This window comes from Parasteatoda tepidariorum, chromosome 6 (assembly GCF_982258835.1).
Source record: "Parasteatoda tepidariorum strain Cologne lab strain chromosome 6, Ptep-v5.0, whole genome shotgun sequence".
In the NCBI taxonomy this organism is placed as follows: Eukaryota; Metazoa; Arthropoda; class Arachnida; order Araneae; family Theridiidae; genus Parasteatoda; species Parasteatoda tepidariorum.
The window spans coordinates 22108127-22129452 of NC_141760.1; the positions used below are offsets into that span (position 1 = coordinate 22108127).

The following is a 21326-nucleotide window of genomic DNA, read 5'->3' on the forward strand; positions in this document are numbered from 1 at the left end:
CTTATGCAATTTTAATCCTGATGTTGGGCCCAAACTCTCCTAGAAGTTCGTCGCAACATTTATGCGACTCCCTGTTATATATAACGTTTTTTAACCTACACATTTTAATGAACATATGGCTAAAAATATTAATTTAAAAAAATTGTAGCTTGGAGAGAGAAATACACTGGTCGACAAAATTAGGAGATGGAAGACATTTTCCCAAATATGTCAAAAAATACTGAATATAAATAAATGAAATTTGGTATGGATATAGCTTATTCCATGATAATAAAGTATGCAAAACAAAAATGAAAGTGCCATTCACAGGCAAGACCTATTGCCAATAAATCCAATGTAGTCTGAACTTAAGGATGAAAGATGACAATAAAAGTGAGGCTTGTGCAGTGTGTGTTGCCTCTAGTATGGTGTATGGTCACCCCTGACAGACAGACAGCATGCACAACGAGTATGCATGCTGTTAATAAGGGAGTTAAGGAGGACTTATGGAAGACCCTCCCATTCTTCCACCAGAGCAATTTTTAACTCCAGAATGGTTCTGGGGGGAGGTTGGCGCATCGCAATAGCTCTCCCAAGATCATCCCAAGCACGTTCAATAGGATTCAGGTAAGGGAATTTGACTGGCCAATCCATTCGTTGATTATCCTCGCTTTCCAGATACTCATCAACCATGAGAGCCCTATGTGGTCGCGCATTGTCGTCCATAAAAATGAACTCAGGGCCAACAGCGCCCCTGAAAAGATGCACATAGGGCTCTAGGACCTCCTGTCTGTACCTCTGGGCATTCACGGAACCATTGTCAAACACATGGAGCGGTGTGCGGGTATCTTGCATGATCCCTGCCCAAACCATGAGTCCTCCACCAGCATAATGGTCCCTTTCGATAATGTTGCTGGGATGGTATCGGGTTCCAGGTTCCCTCCATATCAATAACCGTCCAGAAATAGCGTCATAGAAATGTGCGTCATAGAAGAATATAGCATCATAGAAATGTGCGAAAATGCTTTCCATCTATTAATTTTGTCTACCAGTGTAGATGTGTTGATTGCAGATTCAAAATCAGCGACGAAAAAATATCCAAGATCCGATAAAGATATTATACAACACTTAAAAAAAAGTACTCACCAGTGTTGCTTTCACCATTAAAATAAATCAACTGAATGTGATAGTGAAATAAATTTTAAAAAAAGATGGCTGATATCGCATGTATATATATTTTTTATTTTTATCAATTACAAATCCTAATTAATACACTTAGAAGACGGTGTATCCTGATAAAGGCTGCAGTACTGATGACATTGGAAACGTGGTAGTTAAGTGCCTATTTGTTGAAGAGAGAGAGAAAAGTATGGTTAAAAATCCGCAGTGAGCGACAAGCTTAAACGTGGACAAACTTGAGAACAATGCAATTTGGTTGTTCTTGAGGATCTTCTAATAAGGAGGTCCTAGGAGGTCGTGCAAACCAGTCAGGATAGATGTCATGTCAGAATGATGGAGGAAGGGGATTCGCTCTGAAATAAGGATAGATGCTCCTGGAGTAACTATTGCCGAGAGTCCTCCCAAACCTGTAAAAATAATCAAATAGATTTTAAAAACTATTTTATTCATTGGCTAAATAAAACTAATTGTGCAGCCCATCGGTTAGCTTTTTATTCTGTGCATATTTCATTTTACAACGGTCTTCGAACAGCCTATCCAAATTTTTAGTCCACAACTAATAATGTTCAACTCCTTAGCCTTGTAATTCTGAACCCAATACAGAAGGCAAGGAAACTTCTGGATCAGTACCTCTAGATGTATTGATTTGTTATAGTAACTTGGAGGACTTTGTGACCCCAGTCGCCATTCACCATTTAATACACGAAGATTCTTAGCCCGGCTGGATTATATTATTCTGGGCATAGCTCAAAATAAGTGTTCAAGAAAATGAATGGGCAAGGCTGAGTGTCGGACCCATCTCCAAGAAGTCGTGAGTTTGTACCCCGCCGGCCGTAGACTATCTATGTGTAAAATGGTGATTGGTATACGCTAAATTTGTCGAGGTCACAAAGTCCCCTATGTTCCCATGATAAATCTAAACCTCTGGGGGTACTGGATCGGAGATAGATCGTTTTCTGGTTCAGGTTAAAATTACAATCTGCGGTTGGATGAATGATGCGTGATTGAGTCCCTGTAAAACGGGTTACGACGCATTGCAAAAGTCGAATTATTAGTCATAGATGGCGCCACTGTAAAACAAGAAGAAGCACACCCCCTAGCCTTAAATAGGCTTGCGTGTATTGGCAAATGGAATAGGACAACAAACAGAAAATGCACTTAGTTCAAAATACGCGTTTAAGTAAATGGACGCCCCTATGTCAAAAGCCGTCTGCTGTTATGGAACACGAAATAACACATTCCGAAGAGGGGAGCTTCTCTCTTTTCTGATGATAGCTTCTCTGAGGGGAGCTTCTTTCCTTTTCTTTCCCTTTCTCTAACCAACCTGTGCCGAAAACTATTTTAAATATTCATCCAAATGTTTCAAATATTCATTATATATGTATTATTTTAAGTAGTTAAATCTCGTAACCATAGTCATCGAACCAGACGAATAGCGAGAGGAGTTCTTTTCCATAGACAGACTACAAGTGCACCAAATTTGGAAGAAATCGGTTGAGAAAACCAGATTTTATTAGAAAGATACAAATATTTTGTTTTATTAAATATATACTAGGGAATTTATCCTATGTTTGCTTCGCTCACCAAACCCCACGATAGCAACAATTTTTTTTTTCCTGATGAAAAACAATTTGTTTTACATAAAAAAGAATATTCAGTTGAAAGCTAACAAAATGCTTCATTGTATTAACACAGTTATGGTATCCCAAAATTAACTCCTGATTCTTTGGAATAAAATTAATTCTAATAATTTTTTCGCACGGGTACGACTACAGCTTAATATACACTTTTTTAAGAGTGTTTAAAGTTAATTCTTAATAATGTTTTACAATAATCCTAATAGTGTCTTATAATAAAGTTAAATTATTTTATGTTTAATAATTCCAAAATGGTTAATAAGTTTAGATATCCATTTAAATACACTTAGCATAAACTACTATGTAATAAGATAATAAAAAAGGAAATATTACTTTTGATTTTAAGCCCTTAAATACAATAAATAAGAACAATGAGGAAGGATGATAAATAAATATTTCAGGTATGTTTCTTTAAGTAGTTTGTTATTCAGTTTTTAAGCCTTTTGCTTCATAAAAATGCACTCAACTCTCTCATGGAAATATGAGATATTCTCTTAAATTAGGAATGAAAAAATATTTTGAAAGTAAACAACATCTTCATAACTTTTATAGTTTTTTGCTGATAGCAGTCAAAGAAAACTTGATCTTAGTGAGGGAAAACTACATCATACCATTTGATCTATATCCTGATGAGAATGTTCGAAACTGTCATGATTTTTTCCTGATTTTGTATTTAAATATATCAACAACTATTGATTATTTTAATTTAGAATGAACTCTTTTTATGATAAAGCATCTTTAAAAACTTCAGAATGCTGAAGATATTTGTTACTATATTTTTTTTTCTTTTTTCGTTTTCTTTATTGATGAGCTCCAAAATGGCATCAGTCTGGTACACACGGTTTCAGCGCCATGGTACGACAAAAATCTTGATTATAAGTTAGATTGATGAATTGGTAAGTTTATCGTTTTATTTTATTATTTCTAATTTAATTTATAAAGTTCCTTATAATCGTTTAGCCTTTTTTTCTTATTTTAGTTCTATGAAATACTTATATGTTAATTCTTTAAGGATGTCGTTTGTTAATGAAGACAAAGATACAATTTGCAAAGTAGGTTATGTATTTTAATTTCTCACCATTTTTCTTGTTTATAAATTTACTTCATTGCTGTAATAATAATAATATGAATTAACATAATAACATAATATTTACATGAACGACGTATACCGTAATTTATTTTAAACATTTCATTTTAGAAATAAATTGCGAAATACGGTGTATTATGTAGATACTTTTATTTTCTCTTTTTATAATATTTATCACCAAATTATGAAACGATAATAAATTATTTTAAACAATTTAAGAGTTGAAAAGGTAATTTATTGAAATTGAAACCAACAATGAATTTTAACTTCGAACATTCTAAATCAGACACTCTAATCCTCTTTTCGATTCATTACTTAGTTGTGGCTAAAGGTCTATTCAAAGTTTGTTTTTTTAGAAAAAAAGTATTTTAATTCTACCGGCCATTTTGTTTTCGGAAATCTCAATAATTAGTAGTATTATTCCGTTGTATTTTATCCTAGACGATGTATTTTACTCTCCTTTTTGGTTTAAAGATGTAGCCGATATTTCCGATAATAATTTTTTTATTATAATTCCACGAAGTTTACTACGGGGAAAATTTCGACTTAAACATGAGAAGTTGTGCAGCTTCCGCTTTTACCAACTTTGTTACCATGTTGATGTTTTTTTTTTCTTTCTATTTTCGGACCCTTTTCTTTTTTTATACATTTTGCAAGTTTATGTACGATTAAAGGACTTAAAACTGTTGTCTATACAAACACTGGAATTTTTAAATATGTATATAGGGAAAGTCTACACATTTTTTGCTCTAAATGTACTTTACATGCAGCATAGAAATCTTCTTCGCTTTAAAAAGTGTGCCAGTATAAGCCCTGAAATAGATTAAAATGTATGAATTCACACTTCAATTGATGCAAACTCGAAATGTGAAGCAATTTGGAAAGAATTACATGCGAAAACAACATCTGAACACAGTGAGCACTGGAAGGGTGGGGGCTAATATTACACACTATTACATTTTATTCAATTATTTATTAACAAGAAAAAATATTGTTATGGGTATTGTCTTCTCATTACACACATAATTTAGTAAAATTTAACTGCTTTTTAGCAAGGGGATATCTACTGCTTCCGCTGTTGTCCACTTATTATTACATAAGTGATCGTATTGCGGCATTTGGAGAACTAAATTAACGCTGTTTTTCGAAACTCTGTCGCCAAGGAAAATAAAAAAAAGGTATAGTTTAAGTACCTTACACTTGAAGCAATGCGATGTATTTGACCACTATATATAATCTTGCCGAGAGGAATTATCTCGGTTTTAGGACAGACAAATAACTTAAATAGTTTAAAAGTTATTAAACTGTTTTAAAATTCGCCTATTTGGCGACATTTTTCCACCTAGATGAAAATGATCAAAACCACTGCCTTATTCTCAGTTTTTGCAAATTTTTATGAGCCCAAGTAATGCAGCATTGGAGTAAGTTTTTGAGTATTCAAAAATTAGACCACAAACGCTTTTCATTTTCACAAAACTGTGGCTTTTCTCCATATTGACGTTTTGCGCCATTTTCAAAATAAGCATAGACAGCTTCAGATAGGCTGAACTTGACCTAACAGTCGTGCGTAACAGTTGAAAACTCGCAACAGTTATAAAAGTAGAATCTTAATCGCAAAAAAGCATCACTTCATATTTCGACGGAGCCATCGAAAAACAGTCTCAATTTATCAGTTAAAAACTTTATGAATCTGTGGAAAAATGCTCAACGATTTTGTGTATTTCGCTATGGATCAGAACCTTTAAGTTACAACCAAATTGGTTGTATGGTCTATAGCAGGGAGGTGTGACAAAGGAAAGTCTTTTTAATGTTTACACACAGTAATGATCTTCTGAGAGAATTAAAAAAATAAAGGACATTTGTTGTGAAAACAAAAACAAATGTGTTCAGGAAGTACAATGAAATTAAAAAAATTTAATATTAAATAATCGATTCGAGAATTATTAATTGTTTAATATGTAGAAAAAATTATTTTACGCTTCGCACTACAAGCGGCAGAAAGGTAACTACTGAGTTGAAATTCAGTAGGCTGAAAGGGCCGTTTTTGTTTATAAATTAAATAGATTTTCTTTCAAAAGTTATTGCAATTTTAAGTAAATTATTTTTAAAAATTTGTTTCACTTTTTTGTTGCTTTACGTTGCATTTTGTTTTGTACAAAATCTTTAACGCTTAGAAACGTGAAAATATGAAGGTAATTTCGCACAAGGTCGTGCAAAAAAGCACAACAAAATACAAAAAATTTAAGACTCAAATGTTAGTTCCAGAATATTAAGCGTTAATTTCGCAGGGGGGAATATGATGTTTGATTGATTTTGATGCAACTGCGGCATTAAATTTTAACATCCTGAAAAAGCTGTTTTAATTGTAAATAAATTATGTGAATTTTGCTTCGCAATTTTATTTCATTCTAAATTTATTTCTAATTTAAGTGCTTTTTCGTGATTTTTTCCAGCTTTTTTTGTTTTAAATATTATCTATTTATGCATTGTTATAGAAAATTTACTTTTTTCTTCGTGAAATCTTTATTTATTTTGTAAGCTCGCACACGAGTAGTTTTCCCTCAGAGGAGTAGTTTTCATTCAAAAAAAAAAAAGAAGAAAGAAAAAAAAAAGAGAGAGAGAGAGATGTTGCCAGATACAAAACTCAATATCTACATTGAAATTTTTAAAAATAAAAAATAATAAAGATGAAATTAATAACGAGCGATAAAAACCGTTCCCTAATTGGGTATAATATGAAAAAAACACAACTACTTCGATTTAGTAGGAACAACATATGACGCAATGCTAAACGAATGGAATTTAGTTGTTGTTTATTTAGTTATTGTTATTAGTAGTTGTTGTTATTTGTTTTAGTTGTTGTTGTTTATTTAGTTGCATTTAGTTTCAATCAATTTTCTTTATAATGCAATAAAATCTGGCGAGCAGCTATTTAAACGATCGAACACTTTGTTTGTTTATTTGTGGCTTGAAGTTAGGCTCGCAGAAAATGCCGTTCATGGGTTAAATTTAGTAGGAACAACACAACCTGTGACGTAGGCTATATTATACCCAATTGAACTAGTAAAATTACTTTTCGTTTATATATTCTCATTGACTAACACTCCTTAGATAAATTTTTTTTCTCATGATTAGATGATTATTTTTCAAATCTGCGTAATCCTCTATTTCGTTACGATAAACAAATTGACAAAAAATTCCTTACTTTAGACTACAATATTACATTTAGAAAATGAAAGTTTCATGCTTTTTCAGGCGTTAATAGGTTAAGAAAAAAACAACAATGATGATTGAAAAGCTATAACGAAGGGTTGGTGAGTAGAGTGAGCAGGGGGCGAAACCTCCTATTCATATAGGAAATTATAAAAAGAAAACTGATGACTCATCCTCTTGCATAAGTCGATCACTAAAGCTTTGCACCATAAGTTATCAACTTACACAAGTTTCACTTATCGAAATACCTCGCCAAATCTAGGATTCCAGTAACACAACAAAACTATATAGCACGAATTAAACTTTTAAAAGCTTTTATGTTGTTTTAAAAGCATATATATATATATATATATTAGAAGCATATATATATATATATATATATATATATATATATATATATATATATATATATATGGGTCATTCTCACGAAAACTGTCATTTTTCAGTTCATAAAATCCCGAAAAAGTAAAGTGAATAAAAAGCTCTGAAACTTTTTATATTAATAGAAATATGTAATGACATTATAAAGAAAGTATATATCCTATAAAATATACTTAATATTTAAATTAATTAATTTTTTAAATAATTAATTTATAATTAATTAATTTATAATAATTAATAATTAATTTAATAAATAAATTAATTAATTTAATAAATTAATTTATTAATTTTTTAATTTATTTTTCAAATTAATTAATAAGTAAATTAATTATTTTCACTATTTAAAAAGTGAGGGAATGACACTAATAGTGAGGGAGTAATATTTTATTTTAATACATGTTTTTATCTAAGTTACATCTACCTAAAGTTTGAAAATGATAACATACTAAGTATATCTAATATTTATTATAATTTACTCTTATATATTTAATAGTTTTTACAGGTTTGGGAAATAAAATTGGCTGGCACGATTGAACAAAAAAAATTTAATAATATACTCATCTTGAATCATTCCCTCACTTTATACACTAGTGAGGGAATGACGAATTCAATAAAATTTAAAAATAACTGTTAGGCTTAATTAATTTCTAAAGTCAATCACATACAATTATATTCATACAAGAAAGCAACATATAATTATCCACTTTCTCGATGAGGTTGTATTTTATTTTACTCTAAAAAATGACATGAGGGAATGACAAATGTAAAAAATTTTACCTGGTTTGATTCATTCAAATTTATTCCACAGCAAGGCTTCTTTAAGTTGAAGATGGAAACATACTGCAATTTTGTTCTATGATGCCAGTTGTTAACTTCTGAAGTTTTTATTAAAATATTTTTATTCTAAGAAGATTGCAGGTGATAAGAACATTGTTGTGAGGGAATGACGCGAAACACTGGGGACAAAGTTTAAAATAGTGCTGTGTTAATATTTTTATCAGAAATTAAATTTAAAATTGATTTTCTGAATTCTATATTTTAGTATTCTGAAATAAAAAACACGAATTTGTAAAAAAAAATTTTTTATTTCAGTAACAATTTTTTTCTTTTTTTAAATCAGCAGTGGGGACAAGTGAGGGAATGACATATTGGTATATTTTAATTACCTAAAATAAATAAAAAATAAAAATTGATAATTTTATTTTTATTCTTTTGTTAGCCTGCATTCTGAAGGACACTTTCCCTGAATTTTTTTTTTCGTAAGCTGTAAAACAAACATAAAATATACTGGGGACATGAAAATGACTGTTTTTGTGAGAATGACCCATATATATATTAGAAGCATATATATATATATATATATATATATTCGAAGCATATATATATAGTCTCGGATGCTTACGTAAGTCACTATACCGCAGTGGTTGCAACGGAGTACAGAACAAAAATGGTTATTTTTGATGAGAGAGGTAGTAAAAAAAGTTACCTTGGGCGTCCAACTATGGCAAAGTACTTATCTAACTCCTGCAAATAAGTTCTCAGCTCATCTGGAGTATTGAACACCATCGGCTGTGAGGGCAACTCAGCAATAATTTCTGTCCGGGTAGCATCATTGCTCATGGGTGGAAGAGCACATGTCACGACAACCACCGTTGTGCAGGCGACCAGCAAAAGAAGCATGGTCTGATGGGGAAACACCTGAAAAAGACATCATATTACTTGCCTTTCTGAAAAGACACAGAAGAATGAATTAAAATTTAACCCTTCACATAAGAAAAAAATGCTATTAGCTTTCCAGACAGTTTTTAACGCTATTCTTTAAATAAAATTGTAGAATTAATGAAAGTATAAAGAAAGTTCGAACTCTTTTCGTACCTCTGTTTTATATTTCTTTAAAATTCTGGGAGAGATGATAATTGTTTCACTAATTTGTTTCTGTTAATATTACTTCGAAATTCTTTCACAACCAGGAGGTTGATGATCTAAAAATTCTCTAAAAAAATTCCTTTAAAATGCTAAAGAAAAATCCCCTAAAAATATTAAAATAACCTTAAAACGGAAAATAAAACCTTTAAAAATTTTCTAAAACATATTTTATATTGACTGTTTCTTTAAAAAAAAAATTATGAATCGTAATTTGTAATTGTAAACTTAATAAAAAATAAGGTATAGTTGTTAGGATTTTTAAGAATGAAGTCCAGCAAGTCTGGCAAAAGCAAGGAAAATAATTTAATAAGGAAAGCGTGCAACGATAATATAAAACAAAAGGAGACTGGCGCTTGTTTTGAATAGATTTAAAATTGTTTCTGGATGTATTTAATGTGGTTTAATAAATGAATATATTTTTTTAAATGCCTCTCTATTTCCAATTTTGCACCAAATCAAATTATAACTTAAATTCTTGGTGATTCTGCTAGTCCTAGACACAGACTTCCAACCAATTTCCTGACAGTAGTTAAAATAAATATGTTATTTTTATAGCACTACTTGTAGCAGAACAGGTCAAATCCCCCTTCCCCAAATGATTCAACCCCTCCATTTGCATGCGCCTCCCTATATTGTGTTTCAAAACACGCTGTCCTGATGCTACTTAAACCAAAATATTTTTATTTTCATTCTGTTTTGACTAAGAGTTGCAGAAAATCTGTTTTTCCAGAAAATTTTACAGATTGGAGATTGCTAGTCTTCACAACTGAAAGATACAATTGCCCCTAGGACGGGGTCAAAAGTAGTAGAAAAGATTACATAACACTTATTCGAATATTTAGTAACTGAGATACTTTTATGTTAGAAAAGAATCATCTAATGTGCATGAAACAATATGTCGAAGGTCGCAGTTACATATTCGCTACGTTGTTATAAAGATTCAGACTGATGTGTAAATTATTTTAACCCGAGGCTTTTCTTCTGTTTATAATCGAGCTTTTCTATTTCTCAAAAGAATTTGAGTGTTTAGTTGTACACCAAACATTTCTAACCTTCGTAAAGGTTGAGAAAATCATAAAATGATTTGAAACTTATTCCGCTTGCAGATCATTTTTCTTTCTTATTCTTAATATTTTAAATTTTGATGAAACCATTGCGATTAAGAATTTTAGTTGATACTTGTTAAGGTTATACATAGGTAATTCTAACTAAAAAATAGTAAAGCAAACATTATCTTTGCAACTACTATACTTTTCCGTAACTCGTAATATTGCTAAATTCTCAGAATAGAACTAGTATCTTTTTTTTCATGCGAAATTTCTCCCCTATTCTAGAAAATAATCTCGCATCTTAAAATTTATAAACTCGCATCTTAAAACCTCTTGAGTTGTGATAGTGATTACAGGCATTACGTATTTCTTAGCTTTTAAAATTTCTTTAATTGAATTTTTTTTATATATATATTACATTTTATAAAAAGCAAATATAAGTATTTTATTCTCTCCTTAACAATCAATGTTACGGCGATTTTTTTAATTCAATACAAATGTAAAATTCATTAATTCACTGTCACTACTAAATCAAACATCAAAATCTATTTTTAATTCTTTATCCCTTAAGCTACTTTAATTCTTTTACTATAAAATGTCTCAGTTTTAGGATATTATTAATTCTCATGGTCTTTTTGATGATTAAGCTATAGCCAAATTACTTAAAATTTAATATTAACAACGCGCCGACCGGCCTGTGTAGGGGGCAGGGAACTGTCCTTGCATCGGAAAGGTTCTGGGTTCGAATCCCGGGCAAGGCGTGGATGTTTCTTTCCTTCTCTGTACTATCTGTCCCCATTGTGGGAGCGACGTTGGCCCACCTAATATGGTGCCCCTGAAAGAAAGGTCAACAAAATCGCCCTGTATATGCCTGAATTGACGGGTGTTAACACAGGTGGGCATTGGAGAGAAAAAATATTAATAACGCGGGGTTGGCTTTTTTTTTTATAGCTATTTTATCTTTCGATAAATATCCAACTACTTATCTCTTTCTGTGTTTTTAAGTGTCCGTTGGGAACAATTCAGTCACTTTTAATTGAAAATTCATGGCTCTGAAATAAACCCCTTTTTCGCAAAAAGCTCAAATGTACCAAAAAGCAGTACTACTACAGCCAAAACCTTCCTTAAAGGCAATAATAAAATTAATTCCGCCATGAAACTCTCTTCTTCCACCATAGGTTGTTTTAATTAATTTTAAATACAATTCAATAGAGAAATAAAATTTTAAAAAATCAAATAAACAGTATTAATCTCACCATTAAGAACTTGTTTCTTAAAGCTGTTAAACATGTGTGGTGGTGAGTGTTAAATTTAGTGAAAGATTAAACGAAATTAAAAACAGTTAGTAAACATGACAAATAACAATGCGTAGGACGAAGCTCTAGGTCGAAATTCTAAAATTTTAGAACTATATAATGATGAGCCTTATTTTTTTCTAAAGGTAGCATTTTTACATGAAACTGTTTCCAGATAATTGCAAACATCTTATTCAAAATAATCCCGGTGTTTTTCTCCAAAAACACAATTAAAAAAACACTTTCCTGAACGGTTTCCTGAAATATGGAACATTGAACATGGGGTGCATGTCGAATAAAATGATCATTTTCTTTTCAAATCCTAGTTGAAATATGTTTGTCAACTTTTCGAGCATCAGGTACCGCTTTCCATTTATGTTATACAATTTAAAAAAATTCCATTACGATCTTTAATTTCTTCTTATTCTCTTAAATCAAGTCATGTATCATATTTCATAAAGTTAAAATGGTATTAGTTGGCCACCCAATGACTATTTTATATGTTCATGACTATTCTTTTGCCTCAAATTTTTTTTTCAGACATGATTCTTTCGGGTATGTAAAAATAACAATTACATTCTGGGCACAACAGGTCAATGGTTGAAAAAAAGGAGAAAAATATGAAATATAACTAAATTATTAAAAAAGCTTTTTATCCGTTTCCGCTTACTTAACGCTTGCTTAAAACTTTTTACACGCTTTTACTTCAATGACTGTGCACAGAAGTGCAATTTTGTTTCAATTGTTTATGACTGACATAATGGAATAGGGCACCAGTTGTATCTTAGGAACGGAAAATTATCACTTTTGTAGCAGTTCAGTTCAAACAGTGGAAACTCTCGACGGCTGTAAACGTCATCTGCTCATCACGAAATTTTTTTTTCACTTCGCAAACACTAAAAAAAAAAAAAAATTTGATTCGATATTCTGCATTTTTTTCCTTTAGATGTATTACTTAAAAAATAAAAGCATTAGTACACTTCGTACTGATGTCGTTCCTTTTTTCATTAATCAAAATGTGCAGGACTGGATGTCCACCGGTCACGAAAATTTTCGTGACCTTTATTCTAAATTCGTTGATTTTCCAGGATTTTTGAGCTAACTAATTTTTAAAATGCAATTTCTCCAACTCATACTCATATGTGGTGGTTATCTTAGCATTAGCCCCGAGAGGGGCTCTAACTAATTCATCTGAGTGGGAATAAATAATAAATCGCCGAAACGTAACTGAATGGTGAAAGTTGGGGTTCAGTAACATTTACTGAGAGAAAATTAAAATGAAGTAGCGAGATTAAACAAACAAATTTAAGAGAGAGAAGAGGTTTTTGTGGCAGACTGCCTCGCCTCCCCTGGAGGTATTACCCCCGAGCTTCTCAGGTGCACAGTAGCCGCATAGCCTCAGAGAAATAGTAAAAATACATGATAATAAATGCGCAAAAATATATACAAGTATTTACAACTATTTACAAAATTTACGGGACAAAACTCCATCAGATAGTAAAAAGGTGGTTACCGGGTAATATTTTATGTTGTCTTTGATGAGCTCAAAATCAAAGTTTTTAAAGTAGTTGCACATATGACGAGAGAGTGCAGCTCTGAAGAAACTTGCACATAGTTCAGCTATGTGTTTATCTATTTTGTTGATTTTTAAATCTCTTCTTAGATCTTTCATTCTCATGGATCTGGGGGCTCCAGTGATATATCTGAGAAATTTATTTTGAGTACTCTCCAGTTTCTTCTTTTGAGTAGCAGTGGTTGTGCTCCATGCAGGGGCTGCGTAGCTGATGATCGGTCGAATGCATTGGAGGTATAGCGTTCGTTTTGTTTTGAGTGCAAATTTTGAGTTATATAGTTTAATTTCGGTTTCAGAGCTCTATAGGCTCCCTGCGCTTTGCTAAGAATATTATCAGTATGGGAATTCCAGGTTAAAGTACTGGTAAGAATGGCGCCTAGGTAGGTGAATTTCTACAACGAATCTGATAATGAGTAACAAGAATTATTTTTTTAAATGAAGCGGTAATTAACATATTCACTAAAAGATATTTTTGTTTAAAACGGTTGACGCTCTAAAGACGGCCATGGCCAAGAACATAACGGATAAAACAATCATTTGCGACAACTTGCTGACAGAACTTTCTTCTTTTACTTTTTAAGAAATTTATTTATCTTATTCGTAAATTCAGGTGCAAAATTTTTATGGTTTTTAAAGATTGGTGCTCCCCCAGTAATTTTAAGAGATAACCCAGCCTTCTCAACAATGTCATATTAAGTTTATAAAAGTTATGCATTGTTGCACACTACATAAATACTCCCTCCATAATACTACATACTACGTACTCCATAAGACATAAATACTACATTTTTCCAGAATGTAGCTCACTAAATTTTCTCAAATTTTAAAACTTTTTCTACTACTTTTTAGTTCATGAATTCGAAAGTTATGAAAATACTTTGCTTAATAGTAAAAACATTATGAAATCTGAAGTATCAGAAAATAATAATTTCTCTACAGTAAAGTAGTATAGTAATTAAGATTAAGAGTATAAACTATAGAATTAGATGTGTATAATAATGAATAAATAGAATATTGACTTCTGATATAAAATAAATGAGACATTGGTAGTAGGGATTTTTCGTCGCCTTGTTTCGATTTTTAAAATTATTGCATACTTCTTTCTGATTTAGGATTTATACGGACGTGATGGAATTCATACTGAACATGATACAAATGTGATACTGAAAGGTGATGGAATTTATACAGATATTTTTCATCCATAAAATAACATAATACTTATTTACCTTAGATCTGTTTTCAAATGTAAGTTTAATAGGATGTGGTTTTCAGTTAAAAGCAATTGCGAAACATTTACTCAGAAATTTGAAAATCACAAAATATTCTCTAATATGCACCTGGTAAAATCTGAAATGGTCCCCAACTACATGCAGATAATATACCCGATGATGCAAAATTGATAAATGCGATTCTTCAAAATTGATATATGTGGCCCAAACTACAACTCTTTCTCTCTCCTATTGTGGAGATTAAATTCTAATGAAACCAAATTTATTAAAATGAGAATTAAGCATATGTTTCGCTGCAATTTTAAATATAAGGGGGAAATATTTCGGTATATTAAAATATGTACTGAGTTTTTTTTTAAAATGTCCTAAAAGCATGCACACAATTATAGAAATTCTGATAAGAGAAATTCCGGATCAAATTACAGTAAAAAGTTCCGGCACTCAAGGTGACGGTACTTTTTACCGTAAAATCCAGTTTTACCGGAACATGTAAAGGAACAAAAAAAGCCGTATTTTTTGCAGTAATAACTGTAAAATCAATGAATCACTCTATTTAAATAAATATTACTGTAAAAATTACGGTATAATATTTAACCTTGCACCCAACCTTGCACCCAAAGTTCCGGAACCTTGTACAGTAATTTAATCCGGAATTTTTTACAGTGTACACATATTTAAAAAATTAAAAGATTGATGAGTTTTTCAAATGAACGTTTAAATTTTTACATATTTATCTATAAACAGTTTACAAGCTAAAATAAAGAGATTATTAACTTCAAGAAAATGCAGTACACTCTCGGTATCTCGAACTTCGATATCTCGAAAACCTCGTTGCAAAAAAATATTTTTCCCCATAGCATGATACATCCACCTAATGCTAATTTGAATACCTATGTCAAAGATTTTCTTCTCAAAACCTTGTTATGTCGAATTTTTTAAAACAGAAATGGAATTTTTTGGGAAAAATCACAGAGTAAGTTTATTGTAAACCAATTCTTTTCGATTTAGTGCATAATTATTTTTGTCTTACTTTTAAAAATAAAATTATTATTGTTATATTTAGACCTATAGTCAACTATCATTACATCTATATTTATTAGTAATTATTCTTATGTTTCATGACTCTAGTTTTTAGATTGATATTTAAGAATATATTTTTCCACTTCTTAAAACATATTTAGTTTTGAACTTGTTATCTCGAAAACTCGCTATCTCGAATTTTTTTAACGTCCTTTGAGATATAATGAGTTCTTCATCAGTACTTCAATAAAATGAGTTCAATGGAGCAAAAAACAATATTTGAATAGAATTACTCAAAATATTAACAGGAAAAAAAATTATTCCATTATAAATAGTTCACAGTTATTTAAACAAATTTAAATATGATACTTCTTAAATGATACCTACTTTAATTAATTACCTCAAATGGCACTTATTGCAGCTTTGGAACTTTTCTTTGTCTTCTCCAAAGCTAAAGTTACGTGGGTAATTTGTCTCTTCTACGGTCTCCAGGTCTGTTGCTTCTTGGGTAAAAGAAGGGTACACAATGATACATTCATATTTATAAGTGTTCTTTTATGAAGATTTGAAGACTCCCCTCCGTTGCCACCTGTCGTAAGCAGATTTTTCGGTCGCCCACAAAACATTGTCAAAGGCTTTTGTCACCCGTTGCTTTACTCTAAGAATGCATTGCTTAGAACACAATGCCTATTATGCCTTCTTTGTAAATGCGTTTATAGAAAAGGGTAAACCACAAATTACTTTATGAGTATTGTAAGATTTGCCTGCTAAATTAGATTTCATTCAATTGCATTTCCCATCAATGGTAAACTTCTTGTCCGCATTGTAGATTGATATGATTAAGATAGATAGATATGTTTTTCAAATAATTTTGCAGAAACATTTAGATGATACTGAGAATATGAGTTTTATAACCTCCTTACGGATTTTTAAATGTTATAGATAGATTTTCATTTTGGCACACAATTTCTGAAATTCTCAGCAAATCCGAAAAAAATATTTTACTCGAAAATCAAAGAAAACTTGATTGTTTATTTGGGTATAGAATGTGATGTATGTCTCACAAATTGACAAAATTTGAGAAATCAAGTAAAGGAAAATGGAAGGAGACTAAAATATATATATTCATTTCGTTTTTGTTAGGAAACGAATTATTTACCGACACAAAACTTAAAAACATGCCTGCAGATACGATTAACTTTGTTTTTAAACTGCGGGACGTTGTTCCTCAAATCTAGGCGCTTTTGAAAATATTGTTATATATATTTCTCTTACATGGCACTAAAAAAAAGCCTCATTACAACTCCCCGAATGGCAACGTTAGAAAATCGACCAATGATTGCTGCTAAAAATGTCACATGGCAAATGTCACATGAGGTGGCTCAATATATAGCGCTTTTAAAAACGGAAACAATAACCAGAGTGAGCATTATCAGGTTGTTCAATTCAGATTCATGCCCTAAAAACATGATAATATTTAATTTATTGAAACACAGTGCTATAAGCGAAAGCAGAGAGCACGCCGCACTTTACGATACTCAATACTCAATATTTAATTTAAACTCAATTAGGAATTAATTAGGCTGGCCTTCTCCATGACTATAAATAAGTCACAAGGTCAGACTTTTGAGAAAATCAGTTTAGCATTGACTACAACAAGACAAGTTTTTAGTCATGGACAACTTTATGTTGGCCTGTCAAGAGTTAAGTCATTTGTCAGCCTTTCAGTAATTGCTCCAAAATGCCAAATCTATAATTGTGTTTTCAAAGAAATTCTAAATGCTTAGTGTTAGTTTCTTAGAGCTTTGCAGAAAAAAATGTTTTTTGGAAAAAATTTAATTGAAACTTCTATTGGCAGTAGGCAAGGGGAACTGCCAAAATCAAATGTCCCCGATTAGAAATGCAGCATGGCGACCACCACGTGGTATTTCTCGGGTAATGCTAAAAGCCATGCATTTCAATTTATTCTATGTAAAACATCCTTATTTTGATCCAAAATGTTATGTACTTTATCACAAATGTTAATTAATATAGAAATTGATTTCAATAATGCTGATCACCAAAAAATATTTCATTTGGCGATAAAACAAATTTTTGTGTTCTTGAAAATGAAAGACTTTTTGAGGGTTATTATCTCACAAGGAAAAGTTAGGGTTTAAAGTTTATATTTTTAAATAAAAAATTTTATTTTCTAAAACTGTCAGAATTTCTAGCATTAACAAATTTATTATACATGTGGTGATTAGGTTAAATATATTAAATAAATTAATTCAATAAAAATTAACTATCAACACAGTTTAATAATAATAAAACATAAAAGGAATTATATTAAGTTACAAGTAGAAAGACGAATAGGATTAGCGACAGCAGCATTTCAAAAATGGTGTAAGTTCATCAGTCAGCAAGATGGAATGAATGTTTTACAAATTGACCTGTTGCCATTTCTTGAAACTAAGGTTTTTAACTCAGAAACGTTGTTATCTTATAGAAAAGTCATTTCCTTGAGGGGTAAGTTTTGTACTGCCACCTGGCGAGCAAAGTTCATCGCCATCTGGTGAGAAGGTGGTTCACCGCAGTACTCCCCCCCAAGTGGTGAAGGCACTGATGTCAGAGGTAACGAGGGTTAATTAACTCTGGATACTGGCGCAAGATATCGTCGAATTTTGAATCTCCCAAAAGAATTGAAATATTGGTGAAAAGTGGAGAATCCGAAGGCAAATGTCCACGAGAAGACAATTTTGTTTCGGCATCAATCAAACAATTATTTTTAACATCAACCAATAGATTAAATTTTTTTAGAAAATCAGCACCTATAATAGGCTGATTGACGTCAGCAATGATGAACTGCCATGTAAAATTGCGGCGCAAATTTAAGTCTAATTTTAACAATTTAGTGCCATACGTTTTTATGATTGTGCCGTTGACGGCATACAATGTCAAAGTTTCGCGAGTAGTGGGAAGGGTTGTTTTGCTTTTTGGCAAAACGCTGACGTCTGCACCAGTATCGATGAGAAATTTAAATTTAGAAGAAGGATCGGCCAAGAGAATTCGATTTATGAGGCGGTCGCCTGTGTGGCCATCACACGATCGCCTAACTAGTTTGTTGAAAAATTACATGGCTGAGTACACTTTTTGGCATTATTGCCAAAGTTAGTGTGATAAAAGCATTTGCCATTAGCAGGATCTTTAAATTTTTTAAAACGGGTTCTAGAGCTGCTTCGTTGGCGAAAATGATTTGGAGCTGGGCTACGCGATCTTTTGACAAAAGCAGTTAACTCATTAACTTGCTGTGTCAATTGAGCAACTTGTTGTTCTAATCGAGAGGTGTGGGAATTAGAAGTAGCGGCAACAGAATTAACTCCCTGATGAATAGAGAGATCATTAATCTTGTCTGCCACAGTGGCTAACTGATCTAAATCTTCGCTGAGAGCTGCCAAAATTGTTTGTGTCCCATTAGGTAGCCGACCAAGCCACAATGATTTTAAAAGAGTATCGCCTACGTTGTCACCTGCGAGTGAACGCATTCTCGTTAAAAGCTGGGATGGTCGCTGGTCCCCTAACTCTAAACCTTGGAGTAAAGTTCTTATTTTAGATGCTTCGCTTTCAGAGTGTAACTCTACTAAACGTTTTTTAAGTGCTTCATATTTATCATTCTCAGGGGGCTTTAACACTAAATCACTAACGGAATTTAAAATGTCCGATTCAACAGCAGAAAGCACATGGTTAAATTTGGTTATATCAGCTGTTATTTTAGCTAAATTCGAATTGCGCCTCCAAACGGACGAACCATAGCGCTGGATTATTTTTCCAAAAGGGTGGCGCCTTGACGTCAACATGAGCGACTGACTGATTTTCAAGTTCAGTCATAGCGTATTAAGAATCTAATCACTTATTAAAAAAATAGAGTGACAATTTAAAATGAAATTGAAGTTAAATGAATACAATGATTTACAATCATTCAATCAAGGAATTACGTTTGGAAAATGCATAAGTGCGCATGCGCAAAGAAAAATTCAAAATTAAATTCAGAATACATTAATACGGAAAAGAAATTTTGAAATATGACACATCGCAAGATCAATAAATAAAGCTAAAAAAATAACATACCATGTTACCCCGTGACAACTCAGGTTGAACTTTGACAAGAAAAAGAAAAGTTAATGTCTTATTTTAGTTAAGCATTTTAAGTTTTAAAATATTTAAGCTTACGGCATAAGATGATTGCCGATGTTGTAAGATTTAGAAGGTTGCATTATTTTAAGGTCACCAATCTGTGGTGATTAGGTTAAATATATTAAATAAATTAATTCAATAAAAATTAACTATCAACACAGTTTAATAATAATAAAACATAAAAGAAATTATATTAAGTTACAAGTAGAAAGACGAATAGGATTAGCGACAGCAGCATTTCAAAAATGGTGTAAGTTCATCAGTCAGCAAGATGGAATGAATGTTTTACAAATTGATCTGTTGCCATTTCTTGAAACTAAGGTTTTTAACTCAGAGACGTTGCCATCTTATAGAAAAGTCATTTCCTTGAGGGGTAAGTTTTGTACTGCCATCTGGCGAGCAAAGTTCATCGCCATCTGGTGAGAAGGTGGTTCACCACATACACATTTAGTTGAATTTAGGTGAGTAACTGCAATATTTGATAATTTATTTCGCTAATATGTTTCTCATTTAGCTAATGTTTTGATTTTTTCACCATGTACAATCTAAATAGCTAATATACTTTTTTAAAAGCCAATAAGAACATTGATGAAATTCTTCTACATAAGTACAATACTATGTCTTTGATGATAAAATACTATGTCTTTCATGATGATATACTATGTCTTTGTGCTAGAACATTGTGTTCATTGGCGAGTGAGCGCAGCAAGCCATGGTTCACGGCGTGAACCACATAGGATTGCGTAGCAATTCTCGGGGGTTGGCGAGCGTTAGCGAGCAGTGGGCGGAGCCTCCTAGTTGTTATATAGTTTTCTCAATTAGTAACTCCATCTGTTTATTTACTTAGCAACTAATTTTAAAAAGCTTAGGAGAAATAAATAACTGGTTTCCTCCACAAAACGCACCTTCCTATTTAATTAATTAATTTGAAAGCATGTTGATACTGACTGTTAAAATTATAAGAAACTATTTTTTACTACATGCATCATCCCCATTTATAATTGAAATATTTGCTCGAATAATTGATTAATTACGTTCTTAATTTGAGGGACGCTGTTTCAGAAAATCTGGGCTATTTTTCAAAATATTTTTTTCATTGTTATTGTATTACTTATAAACTTAGCAACTAATTTTGAAAAGTTTATGAGAAATAAAAACTGGTTTCCTCAACAAAACGCACCTTCCTCTTTCCTTCACTGGTTCTTAAAATCATTGGTCATTTTATGAGATTCTTGGTAAAAACATTGTAAATCCATATTCCAGAAAATGGGTAAAACGAGTATTTACTAAAAGCTTGAAGCATAATAGGCATGCGCAAATTTTTAGCCTTATTCGGGAGAGCTAATAATTTTTGCATTGGCAAGCAGGTGGCGTGCCCTTGGTTCATACTTATAAATGAAAAAAGTCACACTCTACTATGGCAGAGAAATCAACATTAATGTAAGAGAAAGTATAGTGGTCTTGGCAACCCCTCCTATTTTTTCGTAATAGCCACTGCTACTGGTTTGAGTGTAGATGCGTGAAGCCTTGTATTTCCTTTTAAGTATTCAGATAGTTCTGATATCATTTCGGTGGACGACAGCGC

The 21326-nt window shown here is 31.7% G+C and overlaps 1 protein-coding gene and 1 pseudogene across 2 annotated transcripts; both read right to left on the minus strand.

Annotated features, from left to right (window-relative positions):
* Positions 1-1200: 1200 nt before the first annotated feature.
* Positions 1201-16090, minus strand: LOC147807681 (pro-neuropeptide Y-like). 2 transcript variants are annotated; one of them, XM_087166607.1, is made up of 3 exons: positions 15956-16090; positions 8963-9174; positions 1201-1565 (listed from the first exon to the last, which is right to left on the minus strand). In XM_087166607.1, exons 2-3 carry the CDS (start codon positions 9154-9156, stop codon positions 1484-1486), a joined length of 276 nt encoding a protein of 91 aa, XP_087022733.1. In that variant the 5' UTR covers positions 9157-9174; positions 15956-16090; the 3' UTR covers positions 1201-1483. The 2 variants fall into 2 exon arrangements, with proteins under 2 accessions (XP_087022733.1, XP_087022734.1); XM_087166608.1 differs by having other exon boundaries at positions 15969-16088.
* Positions 16091-17899: 1809 nt separating this feature from the next.
* LOC107453141 (uncharacterized) lies at positions 17900-19435 on the minus strand (annotated as a pseudogene).
* Positions 19436-21326: the final 1891 nt, after the last annotated feature.